The following is a 23,119-nucleotide window of genomic DNA, read 5'->3' as shown; positions in this document are numbered from 1 at the left end:
TTGTCTATGAACGAGGCTATCCGAGTCTAAGAATTTCCCGTACTCTGGATTGATCAGTTGGGTTTGTTCTAGAATCTCCACACTTCCCAGATTTCCTTCCCTGCAAAAAGCTTCTGGGCCCTTTCTAAAGCTTTTTCTTAAGGATTTGCTTCACTTTCTATTGCATACGGGCTGTCATCGTCCCCTAAATCGTCTTCTTCATAGCCAGACGAGCCATCAGAACTGGTTGAAGGGGTTGGAGCTCTGAAAGCATTTCCTTTTTGGTGACCCGAGCTAGGGGGTCTCAGGCATTGGTTGCCCAGAGAAAGAGGGAGTCTCCTGGGGGCTCAAGAGGAAAAGGTCCATATGCAAAGGAGAGTTACGAACCTCTAAGGGATGGCCCAAAACTTTAAACCTGTTGGGGTTTGGGTTTTGGAGCCTGGGTCTTGGGTGGGGGGTTCTTCGAAACATTGGATGCCTTTCTAGAGGGATGTTGAGACTCTCCAAAATCTGTCTTCTTTTTGAACACCTGCTCCTCTCTAGCCTTTAAGGGGAAAATTCCCACCTAAGTTTCTGCTCTGAGCCCTGCCACCGACTTAACTTCCTTCTTATGGCTCTTGCCGATCTATCACATGTCTGATCAGCAAGGAAGTGATTGCCACATTGTTATGGTTCAAAACAGGCTTAGCCTTGCCTACGCTTGGCAGGCTTACGTTAGGGACATGCCCGTCATTTTCGCCTGTAAGATTTTTGGGAGAACTGATGTCATCTTCAGGCAGACCACCAAAAGCTTAACGTACTCTTTGAGGAGGGGTGGTCGACCTCCTTGGGTGCCTAACCTTGGCACTCCTAGACCTTCATCCCCTTGTGGGGTGGCCCTGGTTAACGGCTAGCATAGCTACCAGGGTTCCTCATGGGTGCACACTTGTTCATGGGGACAGTGTTGGACCGGCATTGCGCTACTGATACTCAAGGGAGGCTTGGCATGCGGGCCTGGCTCAAGCATGTCCCTTCACCTCGCCAGCCCCTTGCCCAAGCTGATTGAGCTATCCCGTTGCCCCTAGCGCACGGGTGTGTTCCGGCCCAAGCGATTGCCTATCATCATGGCACACAGGTGCCTGTCATCATCGGCATACAGGAGACCCTTCACATCGGTGCCAAGTCACCTCATCGGCGCATGGTCGCCTTCCATTATGGTTGTCCCCCTTTAGCACGTAAGCGGCGCCTCCCATGGACCGGTCTGAGCCGGGAGAGTGCCCCGGCCATTGGACTTGAGGTCATGATCCAGTGCTACTGACTTTGGTGGAGCCATCCCATCGGGCAACACCTAGCCTCTAAGCGCATAAAGGCTTGTCCTGGCCTGCCTTGGCCAGGACGCCGCACGGGTTTCTTCCGCTGTAGAACTACCCCCGTGACAGTTGGTATCAGAGCGAGTTGGCTAATTGCAACAACAGTTGGTTTTCAGCAGATTAGCCCAGAGCCAGTTGAAGCGGTCATTTCGACAAGCAGCATTTTGTGGGGTGCGGTCCCTAGGCACTTCCACCCAGGATCGAGCAGAATTCAGATCAGGCCTGGCAAGAGGCCATTTCATAGTTCGTGTCCCCATTCCAATGACATTAAAACAGCTTCCCTTGCAGTTGCAGACGCGATGGTCGTTGTCCTCATGAGGTGGCAAACGCGTGAGCCTTGATAGGAATGTGGGTACACTACTCGAGCAGATTGTTCATCAAGCCTAGCAAGAGGCCGTTCAATGTTCGCGTTCCCATTCCAATGACCCTAAAACAGCTTCCCTTGCGGGTGCAGACGCATTGGTCGTTGTCCTCATGCGGGGGCAGACGCGTGGGCCTTGTTAGGAATGTGGTTACGCTAGTCGTTGGAGCATGGCGGCCCTACACCGGCAAAGTATCAGGTGGACATGCTCAGTTTTCAGGTGGAACACTTGCAGCAGCAGAAGCTTATCACAAGGCGAGTGCATGTTCGGCAACTCATGGGTAAAAGTTGCCACACTCACGTTTGAAGCGGTCAAATCTCCTCGAGGCAGCAGCAGTGGGGCCCCCTCGGAGCGAACATGTAGCCTGAACCAGCGAGGTGAAGCGTAGTTTCGAGGGCCGTGAGAGCATAAGCCATGACTAGGTTTGAGTAACCCGCACAGGGCGAGGTGAAGACCGCAGGCCAGCATGGTGAAAGGGTACACCCAGCATCCATCGCCAACAGCAGGAGTAGACCTATCAACGTGTTCGGTAGCATCACTGAAAAGCTACCAAGAAGACGGTTGAGCCTTGAGGTAAGATGATACATGGGGCGGACCTCTGCGAAGCACCATACATATTTCTTCGAGGGCCCTTCTTTCACATTCAACGGCATAGCCATTGCGCGGTTTGAGTAACCTCGACACTGGGGGTGAAGTCCAGGCAGGCCGGCATGGTGAAATGGTTCTGTCCCCATAAATGGACACCAATATAGGCAAGACCCGGGCTAGCCAGACGAGCCCTGGAACTAGCAAGGAAGTGGATGGCGCGGAACACAGACGCCCATTCACGAGGAAGACCCATTGTCGAGGACGACAATGGATTGAGTGGGGGAGCCTGTTATGGTTCAAAACAGGCTTAGCCTTGCCTACGCTTGGCAGGCTTACGTTAGGGACATGCCCGTCATTTTCGCCTGTAAGATTTTTGGGAGAACTGATGTCATCTTCAGGCAGACCACCAAAAGCTTAACGTACTCTTTAAGGAGGGGTGGTCGACCTCCTTGGGTGCCTAACCTTGGCACTCCTAGACCTTCATCCCCTTGCGGGGTGGCCCTGGTTAACGGCTAGCATGGCTACCAGGGTTCCTCATGGGTGCACACTTGCTCATGGGGACAGTGTTGGACCGGCACTGCGCTACCGATACTCAAGGGAGGCTTGGCATGCGGACCTGGCTCAAGCATGTCCCTTCACCTCGCCAGCCCCTTGCCCAAGCTGATTGAGCTATCCCGTTGCCCCTAGCGCACGGGTGTGTTCCGGCCCAAGCGGTTGCCTATCATCATGGCACACAGGTGCCTGTCATCATCGGCATACAGGAGACCCTTCACATCGGTGCCAAGTCACCTCATCGGCGCATGGTCGCCTTCCATTATGGTTGTCCCCCTTTAGCACGTAAGCGGCGCCTCCCATGGACCGGTCTGAGCCGGGAGAGTGCCCCGGCCATTGGACTTGAGGTCATGATCCAGTGCTACTGACTTTGGTGGAGCCATCCCATCGGGCAACTCCTAGCCTCTAAGCGCATCAAGGCTTGTCCTGGCCTGCCTTGGCCAGGACGCCGCACGGGTTTCTTCCGTTGTAGAACTACCCCCGTGACAACATGGTAGTTTGTCGTTAGAGCGAGTCGACTCAATTTGTAGGGAGGGGGGACTCGTTCGTCTTCTTCGTCTCCAAAGAGAGGTAGAACTAGACATTTCTGTCAAGGAGGGGTATTGATCTGGGAATAGCATGGATGCCCCGTTTTCTTACTTCGATTTTGGCAAAGCTCAAGTTGGTGTGGTTCAACGATTCAGGATCTAAATCCTCCAAGCCACCGCATAAATCTCCTATTATAGAGAAAGTCTCCTTCGTCCAAAGGTGGAAAGGGAGACCTCTTATCCTTACCCAACCATTGAATCTCAGGGAATCTAGGGCTGCATTTACCGTCGGCCACCACCTTTCTAAATTTACCCAATCGTCATAAACCGGAACTGAGTCATGTTTCACCCTAGCCCGAACTAGCTCTTCTGAAGGGGCGAAACCAACTGCTTTTTTGTCTTCAAACGGGAAAAGCTCCAACAAGGCATCAGAGTGCAAGTTTGCAAACATGCCTACTTCTACTTCTTTCCAGCTTAAGGGAGGGATGAGGCTTAGTGCAGACAAACGCAAATCTCCAGTTTCCGAAGGGTTCGTCATGATGGACGACGGGGGGGAAGAGGTTCAGCGGGAGGTGGTACCAGGAGTCGGTCTATTGGTGCAAAAGTAGTTTAAAAACTATAAGAAAGTCCTCCAACCTCCATTGGCTGGTTCTTCAGGAATACAAATGCTTCTTGGCCTTTCTGATTTTTCCCAGCTACTTTGACGAACAAATCTACCCCAACTGTTTTCTTTGAGCTGTAAACAGAGGACTCTTCCTTTGGACACTCTCTTGCGGTCTGTAATGTGTCGTCCATGCTTTTCCACGATTTCTTGGATGAATGTCCTAGTCCATTGGAGATCCTCCTGTAGCAGAAGGATTCTTGACCAAGCTCCCCTTCCACTTTCTGTCACTACAACCTCGTCTTCTTGATTGCCACTTCTTCTTTCTAGTTCAAAGGTTTTTGAGCTGACTGCTATGAACCGCCTTGCCATCTCAGTTTTTTCTAGTTCTGATTCTCCTCTTATTCTTTCTGGGTTTGTCGTCGAGCCAGTCTCCGGTGTTAACAGTTGCTGGTGTTACATTTTCCCTTTCTTCTACTCTCTTACCTTTCTTCAATTTTCTTTTCTTCCTTGTCTCTGCATTACATAATACATACCACTATGACAAATGCCCCCATTTCTTAATTTCCTGCAACAACACTATTGGATATTCATTTATATACTTGTGGTTTTTACTTGCTTTCCATGTTCCAGGGATATTCTATGCATTGATAAGACAGGAACCCTTACTATGGATCGTGCAATCATGGTTCACTATCTTGACTGCTGGTGCCTACCCAAGGAGAAGGTTCTGTGTTTTGCATTTCTTAACTCTTACTTTAAAACTGAGCTGAAGAATCCAGTGGATGATGCAATTTTAGCATATGCTTACACAAATGGACACAAGTTTGAGCCATCCAAGTGGAAAAAGATAGATGAGATCCCCTTCGATTTCATACGCAGAAGAGCATCTGTCATAATAGAAACAGATACAAAAGCAAATAACAGAAATAACCATGGTCCTAACAGGTTTATGGTAACGAAAGGAGCACTAGAAGAAGTGATAAAGATCTGTTCTTCAGTTCAGCTTATCGACAAAGGTGAAACATTGCCTCTCTCCCCAGAAGAGCATCAGAGAATCTTAAATATTGGGGAAGAACTAGGCAATGATGGCTTACGAGTTTTAGGAGTAGCAATTAGAAGGATAAGACAGGTACATTTCTATCTTCATCTTTTTATTTCTACATAGTAGACGCATATTTCTCAATATTTTAATTTTATATGTAGAAATGTCTCTAAGACAAATCAAAGCATGTTTCTAAATGTCTGATTAAGCATATGTTTCAGCTTCACCAACAGAAATAACTTAACTCCATGGAAAGGAATCTAAAAATAATGTATACATATATGACATAATACAATACTTTATGAATTTGCTCTATATAACTTTCTACTGAATGATCATTCTGTGAACTTGAATAATAGGTGGAACCTGCAATTGATTGACATTTAAGACCAACCAATATCCTCATAAAATTAGGATATTTAAAACTAAAAAAAGAACCTCTAAGAAAGATGTGGGAGAAGTCAGCTTATCCTGTTTGTTTCAAACGTTCAATAAGATCATGGGAAAACTATTAAGATGATATCAAAGTAAGGCTGGAATAAAGAGATGCCCCAATTAATGTACTCAAATGACATTTTGAGAAAGAGAGAGTGAGCATGCAATAGGGATATAAACATAAGTTATTAAAAAACAAAAAAAAAGGTTTTATGCCAAAGACATTGATCACCATTTTATCGAGGCAATTTTTAGACTTGTAGAGTATTTTTTTTTTCTTTTGATTGTTTGTAGAGGAAAAAAAATTGTCAGTATCTTATAGCATTTTTTTACTAAAAGAAAGCACAGAATTAAGTTCCTTTAAAAATAGGTATTTTGGATAAGAAAGGGGTTCAAACAAATGGATTGGCATGATGAATAGGGGTGATCATTTGTAGCCTGGCCTGGCCCAAAAATATTTATATCTATAATATATATAAATTTTATACATACATTGCATGCCATATATTGTATGTATTTAATGTTTTACATTTAAAGTCTTGGGCCGGGAACCAAACCCAGACCAAAGTTGGGCTTATATTTCAGGCCCGGGCTGTAGCCCTTATCGTAGGTGCTAAGCCTGGCCCAGTCTGTGATCACCCATTGATGAACATATGATGCAGCAGTAACTATTGTAAGACTACACAAGTGAGAAACAAGAATTTCCAGTTACAAACGAGTACAAAAGAAGATTTTAGTGTTTGTTGTTTGATGATCAGTGTATGTTTTTTAATGACCACAGTAATTCTAATTGATGAGACTAGAGAAGTCACAAATGCAATGTTGGAACTATGGAGTAGTTTAGAATTAACAGGATATATTAAAATGAAACACATAAATTGCAATTTTAGTAAAAAAAAAGGAATAGAATTTTGATTTATTCACATCTATTATCAGGAGATAAGGAGAGGAAGGAATGAAGACAATGTTTCAATAGAAATATGAGTTGCAGGATGAACTAGGGATGTGATTCTGGTTTACAGTGTAGCCAAGGCATGCTAAAACTAGAAGAAGAAAATTCCATATCAGACAGGACATGTCTTGTAGGATAAAACGTTGCACAACTAATAAATATACAGCCACAGAATAAGTTTATCCAAGATGAGAATGTTGAGACAGATTGAGTGGCAATGATGTAATGGACAAACTAGAAAGTGCATTCATGGAAAGCCAAGAGTAACCCCAATAATGACAAGATGAAGTTGACTGAGGTGGCTTAGTAATTTGTATTAAAGAAGCATCAATTACCACTCCAGTGGAGTGATTTCGTGCACGCTAAAAGCTGCTAAAGTAGAAGGGGAAGACAAGAAGGGTATTTAACAGTAGCAACAAATATTTGAGGACATGTGCTCTCGTAAAGGAAATGACCGAGACAAGTGGGATGGTGGAGTAAAGTCCATTTGCCCAGTCTCAAATAATTGGGGTAAGGTTTAGTTGATCCAAGTTTCATTGGATCTTCTATAGCCAAGACTCGCATGAAGCAATTGGATTGTAGTTGGTACCATGTCCTTTAGTTGAATGACTGGCAGATTAAGAACCACTGAAAGGACATCAAGAATCATCTATAACACAAATAAAAACACAAAATTTTCACTTTGTGCTGGTTAAGAACCACCACATGTAAATCAGTAATCATCTATAATGCATACAAATAAATGCACAATTTTTCATATGACAGTGTTTTTTCTTTTCTCCAATCTGATGAAATTTTGAGATATGCAAAGGTTTACTAGCTTTAGATAGCACCTTAACCTTGGGAAATTCCACATATGCTAAAATTCAATATATAACTTATGCATAAAAAGGATTGATTTGGTTCTGGAATAAGAACTTGCATACTTGGTGACAAAAAAAATATTCATATGGAAAAAATAAGCCATTGACAGCTTCCATGCACTAATAATGCCACTTTAATGCCACTTTCTCCAATAACTCTTAGTTTAGCAATCCTATCACTGCATTTGGACCTTTCACCCAACTATGGATTCTTAAATTACTTGACAAAATAGGATTAATCATTCTCTTTGATAACAAATATCTACCATTTGATCAAGAAACATAAAATAAGATGCTATTTACTAGTGAAAATATCATCATCATCATCATCATCATCAAAGCCTTATCTATATGGGGTTGGATACTTGAACCCTGTTATGCCATTCTATTCTGTTGAATGTCATACCCATTGTTAAATTATGAACACTTGAATCATTTCTTATTACCTCAACCCACGTCCTTTTTGGTCTGTCCCTAGCCTTTCCAACCCCTTCAACTTGTAACTGATAATTTTTTCGTAAGGTATTGTAGGTGGTCTTCTATGCACATGATCGGACCAACTAACTTTACTTTCTCTCATTTTATCACATATTGAACCTACTCCTAGGTAACTTTGAATGACTTCATTACTAGTGAAAATATCCCAACATCAGATCTCTTCACCTCTTCTTTTTTGTGCTGTTAGGGAATTGCTTTCCATATTCCACATAGAGAGTTTGATGGTTCGGAGTTGTACTTGAATAAGACGAGAATGTTAGGTTTCTAGTGCTCATTGTTGTCAAGGCATCGCCTAGGCACCATTAGCTGGGCACCTCACCCAGACGACTTGACTTATAGCAATTAGGTGCCTGTCCAGGTGACTAGGCACCTGCCAAGCGACAAAAATGAGAAGGCAGGCACCTTATTATAATATCATTTATATTGTTACATCTTATTAACATGTGTTAATACATTCTATTATATACTGCATATACCATTTGAGAAAGGATTAGCTGAACCACAATAGCTATTCAGTGCGCTGTGGAACCAATGATAACCCTCCATGCCAGTAATAAAATAAATGGGACCCACAACCATTTAATTTCTCACGATGGGCCCCATGTATTTTACCACTGGCATGGAGCATTACCGTTGGTTCCACAGCCTGCTGAAAATCTATCATGTTCAGCTAATCCGTATCTTTATCATTTATACTTTGTTTTTTCTATACTCCCCCCCCCCCTTGTTTTATCATATAAAGTTAATAGCCTTCTTTAGTTTCTAATTGATATGAAATTGCTCTATTAAATGCTTACTATAATGGTATTTGTTTTGAAAATAATGAAATTAATATTATTTAAAAAAATTATCTTTTAGATTGATGATTTACTGCATTTTGAGAGGAAATTTAATGATACTAATAAAAAGGATTGCTATTTTTCAATTAATATGCATGCTGAATGGTATATAAAACTAGGGAACTAGCCAAAAGTTGGTTCTTGCAAAATTCTTATTGCCTTAGAATTGCCTAGATGCCTTGACAACTATGCTAGTGCTACTCCTCTTTGAGGCCCATTTATTTCAAAATTTCTTTTACCATTTTCTAACTATTGACAATGCTTGATTTCATTAGTAGAAGCAAAACCCCTTATATGTAAAAAGCAATGGAAGGTATCAAAGATGGCTGAATTAAAATATAAAGAAATAAATAAAATATCATGGGGAGAAAAGATCATTCAACCCCAATTACAAACAACATTAGCATGTCATAAAGTACCTCCCTCTTTTCCCATCAAGACAAATAACTAGGAACATAGAAACAGATTAAGCAAGACCCAGCTCTGAAATTTTTCTTCTCACATGTAAAACAGAACAAAACCAGATTGATTGCTAGCTACTGTTCCACCAAAACAGCACCTTGATCATGCAAGATTTCTTGAAATCAAATCTTCTTCAATCCATGGTTTTGATGCCATTCAATCTTAAGGCAGGGAAAACAATGAAACTAAAAACAACTTGAAGGAAATATAGAATAATAAAGAAATCTAATGCGGTTCAGATCGATAGCCTACATCCATAGGAAGAGAGGGGAAAATATGCACTATGAGATAGAAATATATCAGCCTACCTCTCTACAACCTCACAACCAATATATCCACTCTTCTCATTTCAATATCCATAGTTATACAATGGCTTATATGACCCAAGTCCTAAATTTTACCTAGAATTACAACAAAGCCCCTCTATCTCTCTCTTAGTTAAACAAAGATCATCATAAATTTAATAACACATTAACACTACATTAAAGCTCATTTTCTTCCAACAACCACCTCTCTAGCTAAGCTGGAAAGTCAAATTGGCAAACCAGAAATTCATTGGACGGAAAATAAATGGGAAGAGCATATAGATGTCTTACAGACACAAGATCATCTTGGTACAAAGAAAAAATTATGATTAAAAAGCCAACTTTTGTCCACTTAATTTCCTTTATGCCATTGCAATGATACATGTCAATTATGTGATCAATCCTTTCTGGGTAATAAACAAGCAATATGTGTAAAAGTATTCCATTGAAACAACTCAATTCCTTGTTTGAAAAATCTGCTTCTAAATCTATGAATGTTAAGTAAATGTTTTCAACTTCTTACCGAAACAAGGACTTAATTGATGCTTATTCATGTTATTAACTTACTTCAATATTTCAGGAATGTAATGGCTTCCATGTAATGAACAATGAGAAAGTTGAAGCAGACATGGTATTCCTTGGCCTTCTAACATTTTTTGATCCACCAAAGGATTCAGCAAAGCAAGCTCTATGGCAGCTGGCTGAGAAGGGAGTAAAGGCAAAGGTATTGACTGGTGACTCGCTCTCCCTAGCAATTAAGGTCTGCAAAGAGGTTGGCATCAGAACCACCCATGTGATAACTGGACCTGATCTTGAGGTCCTTGACCAAGACACCTTCCATGACACAGTTAAAAGAGCAACAGTTTTGGCCCGCCTCACCCCAACACAGAAGCTCCGTGTAGTCCAGTCGTTGCAGACAGCTGGGAAACACATTGTCGGGTTCTTGGGAGATGGAATAAATGACTCCCTAGCATTAGATGCTGCAGATGTTGGAATATCAGTTGACTCAGCAGCATCTGTAGCAAAGGATTTTGCTGACATCATCCTACTAGAGAAAGACCTCAATGTCCTTGTTGCAGGTGTTGAGCGGGGCCGAGTCACTTATGGGAACACCATGAAGTACATAAAAATGTCAGCAATCGCCAATGTAGGCAGTGTTATATCACTTCTTATTGCAACTGTCTTACTACCATTTGAGCCATTAGCACCCAGGCAGCTCCTTACACAGAACTTTTTATACAGTGTGGGTCAGATTGCAATCCCATGGGACAAGATGGAAGAAGAGTATGTGAAGCTCCCCCAAAGATGGTCACCTAAAGGTTTACCGATATTCATGTTGTGGAATGGACCTGTGTGTTCTGTTTGTGATGCTGCCAACCTTTTGTTCCTTTGTTTCTATTATGATGCCTCTAGTTCCTCAAAAAGAAGTTTCTTTCACTCTGCTTGGTTTGTTGAGGGTCTCCTCATGCAGACTCTCATTATCCACTTGATCCGTACTGAGAAAATTCCATTCATCCAAGAAGTAGCATCATGGCCTGTGATCTGTTCCAGCATTGTGATTTCTGCTGTTGGGATTGCAATTCCATTCACCCCAATTGGAAAAATCATGGGACTGACAAACCTGCCATTATCATTCTTTGGATTCCTGATTGTCCTTTTTCTTGGATATTTCTCCCTTGGCCAGGTGGTGAAGAAAGCTTACATTATAGTTTTCAAAGAATGGCTTTAGATGAATGACAACAAACTGATAACAGAAGAATATTTGCACTGGACAAAATCATGGAATCAAATCCCGAACTAGATCTTTCTTGTGTACATATATCAAGAATGAAAGTTAACATGACCCTCAAAACTCAGATGGTAGTTAACATTTTTATGGATACTCTGCTCCTAGAGATTAGTTGAATAACTTACAATTTTCAAAATTATTTTTCCTATATGATGAGCTATTGGGAAGAAACAGAGTCACAGATAATCTCTTTTATTCTATGTTGATGAGGCAACTCTTTTGTCACATGTCACAATTCACAATATGTGGCACAAATAAAAAGAAGCACATGCCATTGCGAGTAACTCAAAACTGTTTGATACTTTTTTCTTTGATGAAGCACCTGCATGAAATAATTTATATGTTCATACATGGCAAATAGACCTAATATAAGAAAGGCATGGTGATAAAATAAATGGAGTAAAATAGATAAAGAAAATGAAATAATGGTAAAATTTTGGGTTGACAAGCATGAGAATGAAGGATCAAGTCTGAGAGCAGCCAGTTTGTGCCAAAAAAAATGCCAAAGGTTAGGTCAGTATCCAGTCTACCCCTCCCAAAACTCAAGAGAGCTGAGGCCATCACTGGATATAAGGAAAGAAAAAGCATAGGACACCTAATAGGTGAGCTTCTTCTCCTTTCCTCTTTTCATCCTTGTTAGAGAACAGATACTACTAGGCTAGACACTTACACTTACCTAAATGGAGATAGTTATTCTTGATATTCCATTCAAAATTCCAATGCTTCCTGTCGTTCTTGAGGGTCCAATATGCCCATCCAAAGGAGGCTTTATTATAAACCTTTAACTGAGTCCTCCCAAAGTCTTGATAATCCAGCTGGCTGTTACATTCCACTCGTTCACCCATTCCCCTGAATCCAATCCAGTTTACACATCATGACAACTATATTTCAAAACTTGAAGACAACCTACGAATTGGGGAAATTCATATGATATCATATTAAAAGTGAGGCTTCTTTGAGAGGACTTAGATCTATATCTTGTCTTACCAATAAAGACAAGTGAACCATTTGCACTGTCTAGGGCCTGTAGTTGTGCTTGCCTGCTCTTGTATATGAACTGGATGTTATCAACAGCACTCATATTAACGAAAAAAGTGTCAAAGAGGTTGTAGTAGTGCAAATCCACCACGATGTGTGAAAAGCTAATATTGGTTTGATAAAGCTCAAATGGATCTGCATTGCCAATTCTCTGGCAAATTATTACATAAGCTGTGGATGAATACTTCCGTACAATTTGGTAATCCTTTGAATAGTACGAAACTAAGAGATCCAGTGGAACAGTAGAGGCAGACGGTTCATTCAAAAACTCAATGCCCAACAAGGCAGGATATTTGGCATACCTGCAAAGAAGTGAAACAAGTCACATAAGCCTGAGTTTTATAAAATAAGATACAATACGAGGTAGTAAATAAAGTAGATTAGCTTTTGAAGCAACAGAGAGCCGGTTCATTTAAAAAGACAACGTAGAGCTTTGCTTGGATGAGTATGGAACAACTAAACACATTAATAGATTCTTTTCCTTCTTAATGGAACAAGCCCACAGTTTCCCTACAATCCAACTTTTCTCTGTGAACTTCTCTTTAAAAATTATTATGAAAAATATATTCTTTCCTTTTTAGGTTCTGATATGGGTCAAGTCATTACTCAGAAAATGATGAAAGATGTATACAAAAGTAGGAAGCTACAGACTATGAAAAAAAGTACAGGGACGTCCAAAACTGGTTTCATTAATGTGGAAATTCACGGAATAATGACTGCCACTGACACTGACAGTGATAGGTGGATGGATGTGGATGTGTGTGCATGCGTGTGTGTGTGTGTGTGTGAGAGAGAGAGAGAGAGAGAGAGAGAGAGAAAGAGAGCGAGAGAGAGGTAAATGAAGACAAACACAGAACCAGTGATATCAATGTGGAAGCAGCATTCAGATTTTAAGACAGTACCAACATTTGGATAGAATTTCCACACTTCTCTACATATCTCAAGGTCTATGCTAGTGGGTCATCTACTAACTGGTACATACAAATGCAAGTTGGTATGCACATAGGGCACATTTTGAATTGAAACTAGATAAGAGTTCAGCTTTACTAAAATGATTCTGAGCATCCACAAACAAGTTATTCTTCTGTTTCCAATTAACATACACCATAAAGAAGAGCATTTACATTGTGAATACAACCATCCTGTTTGGCGGGTTTTTAGGCTAGGAAACTTTTATGTGATCAAATTGATTGACCAATCCATGACAAAACCATCATAAATGGAGTACACAAAAAACTAATTTTCTTGCAATATGAAAGTGAATTTCACACAAAGGTTTTGTACAAGCCTGGAGTACCTAGAAGCCAGAAAATCTATGACATCCAGGCTTTGTGAGATGTATCCTGGAGATGTAGGCCAGTATGTTGAGCCATCTCTACTGGCACTATGCTCCATCCCATTTTGGGACCCAGGAGCTGCATGAAGGTCAATTATGCACTTTATATTATAGACCCTGCATCACAGATTTGTGAATCTGGGTCAACCAATTCCCAAAAAATTGGAGCATGAATTCAAAGATTAAACTATACAAGAAAAGGTAAAAGCAAGACCTACTGTGCCCATGAGAATGCATTATCAAGAGCCGCCAAGGTTCCTCCAATAAAAGGGGCAGGTGGATTAGGATCCAGAGCAATCCACCAGCCAACAGGAATCCTCACAGTATTTATCCCATGTCTGGACAGAAATCTAAAATCTTCTGGTGTGACAAAACTGTTTCTATGCCTCTGCAGTCACAAAAACACATGAAAAAAATGAAATGGCAGAAGAATCGGACTTTTTTATGTCAACCTAATACAATCTGACAGTCAGAAACAACCATGTCAACCCATCACTAAACAGTTAATCTTTACAAAGTTTATTGAATGATGCTCATCAATGCAGAAATATTTTTCTGAAACAACCATAGAAGATGTAGAGAAAAAAAAAGTATGGATCACTAACAGCTTCTCTTTGATAGGTAAAGATTAATAGTATTATACATAGTTTTAAAGGCACCAAGGCAAGGCTAGGCGACAGGGGGGGTGCCTTGTTGCCTATAAGAAATGGATTTTTTAAGTGAAAACCACATATCCTAGGGTAGTTCCCTAGGTTCCATAACCATCTTTCCTTAATAAAAATCCATAATTTCCATAAGAAAATTATAAATTTCAAGTTTAAGTCTAGAAAATCGACATAGTTATGAGAAGAAAAAGAAGAAAGAAAAGAAAATTAGAAAAATATATGGGGCTATGGGCTGAACCCCAATTTTTGTTATAGGAAGAGAAGAAAAGAAAAGGTGGAAGAAGAACAAGAAGATGTGGAAGAAGAAATGTGTTGATTAGACAAAATTTTAAGTTCTTCCCTTATTGGTTCAGATTTTGAAGTCTTTGAGGGTTCAATACAGCAGTTAGCAATGTTTGTGTTGATTAAACCCTAACAAATAAGAAAATCATAAAAGGAAATTAGTTTATAAACACAAAAAATGAATATTTTTGTTTAATAATGTCTATTTTATAATTATAATATAAAAAAATAACAATATAAAAGTATTTTATAAGACAGTATACAAAACTTCTTGGCAACTGGGCGAGGTGAGCCTCCAAGGGCGCCTTGTCGCCTAGGCGTCGCCTTGACAACGAAGGTACTATATTAACATAAATGACTAAATGAAAGGCTCAAGCCCCCTATACAAAATCACAATGGTTTTCGAAGAACAATATATACAACTATACACCATTTAGGGACATGATAATGATGTTTTTCTGGTCATTACAGAAGCTGCAAAAATTCAACCAAAAACCCCCCAAGTGCGGAGGTCCAAAGGCTGATTATTTTACCCATAACAGCTTAAGCGCATTTTTCCTATAAGTATTCTCTTGCTATGGAAGAACAATAATATTGAAATAAGATTAACATTCAATTGTTAACCATTTTCTTTACTTGAAGATATGTGATAAAAAATGTCTGAGCCCAAAAACATTACCTATACATAACATTTATAACTAGATTTAAGTAGCAATGTCAGGAATGCTGCAATTTCAGAGAAAATGCATTTATATAGTTCAGATTTATCAATCACGATTGGTACCAAAAAATAAATAAATAAATAAATAAAATAAGGGGATGTATGGTTACCTTGAGAACATCTTTGGCTTTTTCATGTCCATACCCATTAGCAAGCTGGTAATCTCCATGCAAGTTATTGGCTACAATGATCATTTCAAATGTGGCCATGTTATTACCCCATCCTGGCTCCCCTGGATAGTCAGCTGCAAGTTGATTTGCTAATGTAGCCTAAAAATTGAAGTATAAGGTGACACATTTATCATTTAAAAATTAAATAAAGTGGTAATTCAAAAGTTGTAGAAACCAAGGCACCTCTCTGGTGGCTTAGGTAAGGTCTAACAATTTCATAGTTGTAAAGCAATACACCTACAGGTGGTTGACTCATCCTTAAGTCCACCCAACAAATGAGATCTACAACAATAAGTTGACCCAATCTACAACAATAATAACTATCACAAATAATCCGGAAGAAAGTTCAAAAGGTTCACCAACATCGTCAAAACCTCATTATTTGGGACTACTTTGTTAAACCTGTTCTGCCATCTGAAATGTTGGATAGTTGAACTCATTAAATTAGGATTTGGGTGCAGAGGCCTTGCAACCTAACCTTTATAAAGAAAAACTACCATCTTAGTGGGATCTACTTAGAGGGGTCCATATTGGGGGCGCCATGCAGATTCTGCCATGAATGTGGGATGTGTGCATAAATCTAGCATTTCCAATTAGGGTTTGGCATCTTAGCAGGACTAAAGGACCCATGAATGACTGATGGACTCCAGCCACACCATCACACTGCATTTGCAACTGCCCCATGGCAGGACACCATGCAGATTCCACCATGAAGGTGGGATTTGTGCAACTGTGCATAAAGGTTATGCACGTAAATCTAGTACTTCCAATTAGAGTTTGGCATCTTATCAGGACTTCAGGACCCACAGATGACTGATGGATTCCAATCACACCACCACACTGCATGCGCCCCATGGCCATGTGCAATTCTATGGAACCCCTATGAAATGTAAGTTTAAATGGCTAAGCAAATCACACCTGGACATAGTTCCCACTTGAATGTCTAATGTGAACACTATTATTGTTGTCACTGTTCCTTTCAATGTAAAATGTTTCTCTTGCAGAAGTTACTGCAGATGTTGCCAATACAGAGTCCCCTTCACTATTACATGTTAGAAACTGACCACCAACAGATCGCAAATGAAATCCTGTGTCGGATACTCTCCATAACTGCAATAAAAGAAATTGTCAGGACAAATAATATAGGAAAGAAATAACTTCTAGATATCCACATCAATGTTGTCAGAATCAAACTGGACCAGGAAGTCAGACCATTAGAACTGGGACTAGCAGCCAAAACGGTTTCTATGTTGCCTGTTTATTAGAAATGTCAACATGATCAAGCAGAAGTGCACTACACACAACAGGGGGTAGTGCATCCCCAAAAGTCAGCAAAACAGATAAGCAGCAGAGGAGGCAGAGAAGGTAAATTAAAAGCTAAGGAATCCGAAGAAGAAACTTGAGCCTCATGAGCCAGCCAATCTGCCGCCTGGTTTGCCTCTTGGAATACATGCCGGTATGTTAGACCTCTGTCAAACAATTCCCTCGCCCAAATGCAGCTTGAAATAATGCTTCTCAGATATACCATATATGCTTTAATATATATTATAACTTATAATATTTATTGTATTTAAGCTCATTTTTATGTAAAATAGTTTTAAGGAGTTAATCTGTTATTATTTCCCATTTTTCAATTTTTCTTTTATGCATGATTGTATTTGAGCAAGTAGAATAGTCAAACCAGATGGTCACATCATTTGAACCAGTGACCCAGTGATCAAAACAGTTTTGTGTTTGGTCCAAGTGCAACAACATTGATCCACATCAATACCTGGTTAAAATTGTTTTATGTTTCTATAAACAAATAGCAAAAGAAAATGCATTTTTTTAGTCAATCAACAAAAGATACTTTCTAAGAAGAGAAGAGTCATGTTCATGCTTCATGGACTAAAAAAGAAAATGTTGCAAATACACTGTCAATTTTAAGTGTTAGAATTAACAGGACTGATACTAAGACTGGCTGCAAACCTATTTGGACTAAAAAAGGTTGGTAGAACCATCCAATTCTGGAATAGTTCATTGTGATATTCTTGTTTTTCCTCCCCCTCCCCGCGCCCCCCAGGTTTTCATGCCAAATCTTTAGTTCTTTAGTTTGCATTAGTTCTCTATTGTGAAGAAATGGCGCATTTATCATGTGTTAGGCTTCTAGCAGCACCATAAACCATTTAACTTTGCAATTATTTGGAATAGACTAGATGTTCTCCTATTTAATTTAGACACGTTAGAGTTTCCATACTATTATGGAAAGCTTAAATATTCATATAATGCATACAACCAATTATGAAGGAGCATGCATGTTAGTCCAAAATGTTCTAAACCAACAAGATTAAATCACCAAAAGCTCACATAGAAAACCACGAACCTTTTGCAAACAACAAATTTTGAACTTCACTGCTGGTATCTTTAAAAGAAATATGCTTCCAGAAACTACAAACAGCGAATGGAACTGCAAATTTGAGGGCATGATTCAAACATCTCTGACATTTTCCAATATCCCAATATCTTCCCTCATTGATAATATTTCTCCATTTCCGAGGGGGAATGAAATATGATACTTGAAACCATAAAAGTAATCAGGGTTTTACCTCTCCCCTTTCATTGAAAAACAAGTGTGGCATCCTAAACCATCCAGTATCTTTCTGCCAAATCCTCTTCCCATTCCATCACTACCAAACCTGAAGCTAATACTTCTCTAGGAGAATCCTTTGGTTCTCAAATGTGCCTCCTAGAGTGAATTCCTTTGTTTGGGAATTGACTGGGGAAAAAAACACTTCTGAATTTCTTTAGAGTGGATAAAGTCTTAATTATCCCCCCATGTGTTCATTATCAAGAAGAAAAGACAGGCATTCATCTGCTCCTATATTGTTCAATGGCTAAAAGACTTCGGTATGTCTTCTTGAATCTTGTTTGTCAAGAATCGATGACATCATGCATTGTCATTGACATGGTTAAGAAGTGGAAGGGTCATTAATTAGGACCTAGAGAAAATATCTTTTGGAAGGTCATCATTCATGATAGGTGTATCATTAAAAATCAAAAGATGAAGACAGTTTAATAGTATAGCTATAATACCCCCCAGGTTTTATGGATTAGATGTTGAGCAATCAAGGAACAAATCATCATCATCCAAGCCTTGTCCCAACTATATGGGATGAGATATAGTTATGAAACCTTAAATCATTTCTTACTACTTGAACCTATGTCAGCCCTAGCTCTTGTATCCCATTCAACATGAAACAGATCACTTCTTCCTACCGGTGCTGTAGATGGTCTTCTCTATACATGACCAAACCATCTTAGTCTACAGATCACTCCTGGGTTCCTTGAATGAGTTAATTTCTGATCCTGTCCTTTTAGTTTTCTCACTCATTCATCTCAACATTTGCATTTTGTGCCACACTTGCTCTTTGGACGCTCAGATGATTGGATGGCATTTAGTGAAGGGTAAATTTATAACTTAGTTTATTCAAGGAAACTTGATAAGCTCCAAGAAGCATTAATAAATAAGGAAAGTAGTGAATGATGGAGCAAGTTGAAGGCTACAAAGGAACCAGGCAAGGGTTATAAGGTTATTGAACAAACCAGAACAAAGGAATCAGTTGCTGCAAGTTGAATTCTTAAAAGATAAAAAAAAGGAAATAAATGAAGGATCCAGGTTGTTACATAAGATTTGTCAACTCATTCTTTAACAGAAGAAATTTGGACAAATAAGCTTCATGTCAATGCCATTTAAGCAGGATAAGACAGATTATTATGGGCAGCCCAGTAGCTCAGTGAATGAGGCTCTCGCCAATGCAGCAGGGTCTGGGGTGGGACAGATGTATGCAGCCTTACCCCTGCACATACAGAGAGGTTGTTTCCAAGATTTGAACCCTTGTCACCCAGGCCGCAACAGAGCAACCAAATCGTTGTGCCAAGGCCCACCCTCATAAGACAGATTATTATGATAACAAAAAAAAGAGATGAATTTGACAAAGAGGAAAATGCCTATTATCCTTGCATGAACCAAGCAACAGTGAAATCATTCTGGGATTGAGACATTGGACCAACATTAGTAAAAGCTGTTCAATTGACCTTTAGATGAATTTATGTTTCATATATTAATATCAAAAAAATCTGCCAACCCCATATAGTAGGGATAAGGCTTGGATGATGATGATGATGATGATGATGATGATGACATTACTATCAAAAAATCTACTTTATAGACATAAAGATGAACAATGATATCTGCATGCACAACCATGAGGACAATATCTAAATCAACAAGTTTGACAAATATCCACTAATGGACATAATAAGAAACGCTGATGGAATAGTAGCCTTAGTATTTAAGTATATGATTAATAAAAACGAAGTATTTAAGTATATGCGCTAATATCATAGCATGATTTCCTAGGGTCAACACTGAAACTATATGGAATAGCAGCACTATGATCACCAATGATGATTTTGCTCTGGCTCAAGACTACAGGTGGTATGGAGGGACTATGCTTCAAGAATAGTATTTGGCTTATCATGTTTGTGTACTCATAATGAATGATTTAGAATGTGAAAAACAAAAATAAAAAGGACAAAGAAAAGGAATTGCATAATTTGAACAACAATTAGTTATATTTTCTTGCCAAAATCTATGTTAGAATCCAACTTGAGACTGAAATGTTCTTCAGCAGCATTTACTGTTTTATGGTTAGTTTCTATTCATATAGTGTTTATTGTATTATGTACAATTAAACCTAAAGAAAGTGGCAACATATTTCTTTTGTATTGTTCTTACTATATGTATACTTCAAAGTTCAAATACATGATGAAAATCCAATACTTTATCCAGGCATTCCTTCCTTGTTTGAAGGTCTAAATTCTTGGCAAAGTTAGAAGAAGCAGAATATTGAATATGACATAAAAGTCAACACTAAGCCAAAATCATATCATTGCATGTGTCAAATTGAAATATGATTGTTCAATTAGTAAATACTTCTTTTACTTCTCAGGCCAAAATTACCCATGTCCAATGGTTCTAAACCCAAAACCACATGATTGACTTCATTTAACTTGTCTCAGCTGTATAAAAATATCAAACCAAGACTCATTTTTTTGGTGTAATGAGTTGGTTACAAGTTAACATGAGTAATATCCAAGTCTGATGTTATAATCCCAAAATGGATGCACTAACTTGCCTCTTTTTTTTCATTAACCTAGACCGGAATTTGGGCACATAGAATTGGCTTCAGGTGACAGCTTTCAACTTTTAGTAACCTTCTATCCCTCATTGGGATCAACATATCCAGTGCAGCATCCTCTTGGAAACATCTTTTCTTGTTTTCCCTAATAGAAGAGGTTTAGTAATGTATTAGTGGGTAAAGGCAGATGTAAACACAGACTTTGGTACCACTAAACAGTCTCACCTACTTAGCATTCTGAAATCCTCAATTTTTCTAAGTGTGAGAAAAAATCACAGCCCCAGAAGGATCCATCTAAACCCGAATAATCATCACCTGTTACCATACAGCTTTAATGCCAGAATTCTTACATTACCATGCAAGCACGCAAATTTCTCACCACCACCACTAGAAATGTATCTTTATGCAAACAACCATCTTTCCAGTGTAAGTTTACATATCAGACTAACAAATTTAGTTCTCATCTGCATAAATTGCAAATTGATATGCTTAGAACAGATGCACTTTTCACCTCCCTCAACTAGTGCCTTCACTGAAATGCCTTGATGCCAAAGACTTGATTTGACAAAAGAAAAGGCCATGGAGAATTAACTTCATACTTAAATTATGTACTTGGTGACGAGAATGAAGATGGGGAGGGAAGGCCGTAGGCGCACAGGTATGTTAAACATCTATCGTTCTCTGCCATGAAAATAAACAGACCTTCATTCAAGTGATAAAGAAGATTTTTTAATCCAATAGAGGAGAAATTTTAGGTGCCCTAAAGAAATAAACAACCAAGAGATTGCTACACAACATACATACTGATAAAAAAAATGTTACGCGGCATGCACACGCAATGTGGTCAGATTTCTTACTCTGAAGGTTTCCCATGCAGAAGGAACGTCTCTGTCTACAGTTACACCCAGACCTCCCCCATTTTCTGCACTCACGTATTTCTGCAGAGCCATTGATTTGAACTGCACCTGCGTTCCGTCCTACATTTCAGTCCCCAAAATTGTATCAGCTGCCTTAAATTATGAAAAAAAAAACAGAAGGATAAAAACCGAAACATGAAAAGAGGAGAATTTTAGAAATAAATTTAAAAAAGATAATGCAGGGCAATTTACAAGCATATCTCCATTTGGAATGCCGTCAAACAGAGAAGGTTTAATCCATCCTTCCACCACCAGCCACCCGCCCAAGTTCACTCCTCTAACCTTACCAGAGTGTGCACTAGAAACCCGAAGCAAGCAACAGAATAGAAACACAGGTACCCAGTTGCAGAAAACAATTTCCATGAAAAAAAAAATGATGGATTCACGAACACAAACAACCGCTACACCAAGAAGAAGATGCAACCAATTACGCAACAAGAGAAGCCCATTAAGAAGATAAATTAAACGCCCAAAAGCCTATGTTGGAGAATGTCAGTATTCTTTCCTTATCACTCAATTAATTCCAAGCAGAACCTTCTAAATAAGTATAAAGCTTCAGTTTGCCTTTGTTATGATATTCTTCTTAATTCGTTATATCATCTGTGTAAAACAACAAAAAGGTGGCAAAAAATATTAAATCAAAGAACTTAGAGAAGAAAGGAACAATATGCTGGGCATGTTACATAAAATTTGTTTTTAGCTCAGGTTGTCCTTCCAAGTTGAAAACTGTTGGATACTTGGATTAGAATCTTTGTTCAAACTTCACAGAGTTCACAATCCACGTTCAATAAAATTTCCAGCATTCGCCCAAAGAGAATAGCCTTTCCTTTCCTCCCAAGTGAACGTGAGGTTAAAAACAATGCACTGCATCTATTTAAATTAAAATTAAATAAAGTCTGTCTATGGATATGGATTTCCAGGGATTAGCATTTGGTTGGTTACCGCCTTACTGGTTAAAAAAAATAGACAACCCAAAAGTGACGACGTAAAAATTGAGCTCTTAAAATGGCGGAAGGGAATAAGAACTAGAAGAGGGGTCCCAGTTCCACCATGACACCATCTATTACCAAGTTTGTTGCTTACTTTGGGCCTGGTTGGGAGGACTTAACTTTTTGCTTCTGGTTCTGAGATGCAACTTCCAAAGCTTATACGGAAAGCCATTTATCACGCTTAAATTCGAGCCTCTGGACTTTTTACCAAATGTTGCTTAAAGGTTTATTGGGTTAGCCCCATCTCATCTCATAAAGCCAAAAAGCATCAAGCGTGAAAACTGAAAAGCCCTCTCAATTTGCAAACCGATTCTTCGTAGTTGGAGGCCGTGGGTCTTGAGGCGTGAGCTTTTCTTTGTCAATTGTCAAGCTCAGGCAAGTGGAGAGATTTTTAAAGTCCACCCATTCAGCTAAAATGTATCAACTTCCAGGTGTGGTTTCCCTTGATCAACTATTCAATTAATTGGTGAATTTGAAGCATTTTAACAAGAAGCAGAGGAAGGGAGCTTGACATCCAAGAAATTGACAAGAAAAGCCAAATTAAATAGACGAGCATCTCAAAATCCCAGGTCCCTATTGAGTTTGGTTTTACAGATTGTATTCCACTTAATATCGTCAATTCTTTTTTTTTCCCTTTGCCTCTATGAAACTGTCCCACCAAAACATTCTTTGATG

The 23,119-nt window shown here is 39.3% G+C and overlaps 1 protein-coding gene and 1 pseudogene across 2 annotated transcripts in view; one reads left to right on the top strand and one right to left on the bottom strand.

The window, feature by feature from the left end:
* LOC104604158 (uncharacterized) overlaps window positions 1-11,431 on the top strand; it is a 20,568-nt gene extending 9,137 nt beyond the window's left edge. The window contains exons 7-8 of the mRNA XM_010268419.3: window positions 4,592-5,090; window positions 9,938-11,431. Of these exons, the coding sequence (XP_010266721.1) occupies window positions 4,592-5,090; window positions 9,938-11,086 (1,648 nt within the window). The 3' untranslated portion in view covers window positions 11,087-11,431. The remainder of the gene's footprint in view (window positions 1-4,591; window positions 5,091-9,937) is intronic.
* Window positions 11,336-23,119, bottom strand: LOC104609314 (glucan endo-1,6-beta-glucosidase exg1-like; annotated as a pseudogene). Its single transcript, XR_016076498.1, has 9 exons — window positions 21,648-23,119; window positions 21,396-21,515; window positions 16,277-16,468; window positions 15,299-15,457; window positions 13,739-13,908; window positions 13,482-13,637; window positions 12,134-12,486; window positions 11,823-11,995; window positions 11,336-11,468 (listed from the first exon to the last, which is right to left on the bottom strand). The product of XR_016076498.1 is annotated as a glucan endo-1,6-beta-glucosidase exg1-like (transcript).

Source organism: Nelumbo nucifera, chromosome 5 (genome assembly GCF_055504915.1).
Source record: "Nelumbo nucifera cultivar China Antique chromosome 5, China Antique-T2T, whole genome shotgun sequence".
Classification (NCBI taxonomy): Eukaryota; Viridiplantae; Streptophyta; class Magnoliopsida; order Proteales; family Nelumbonaceae; genus Nelumbo; species Nelumbo nucifera.
This window is presented reverse-complemented; position numbering and strand designations above follow the sequence as displayed.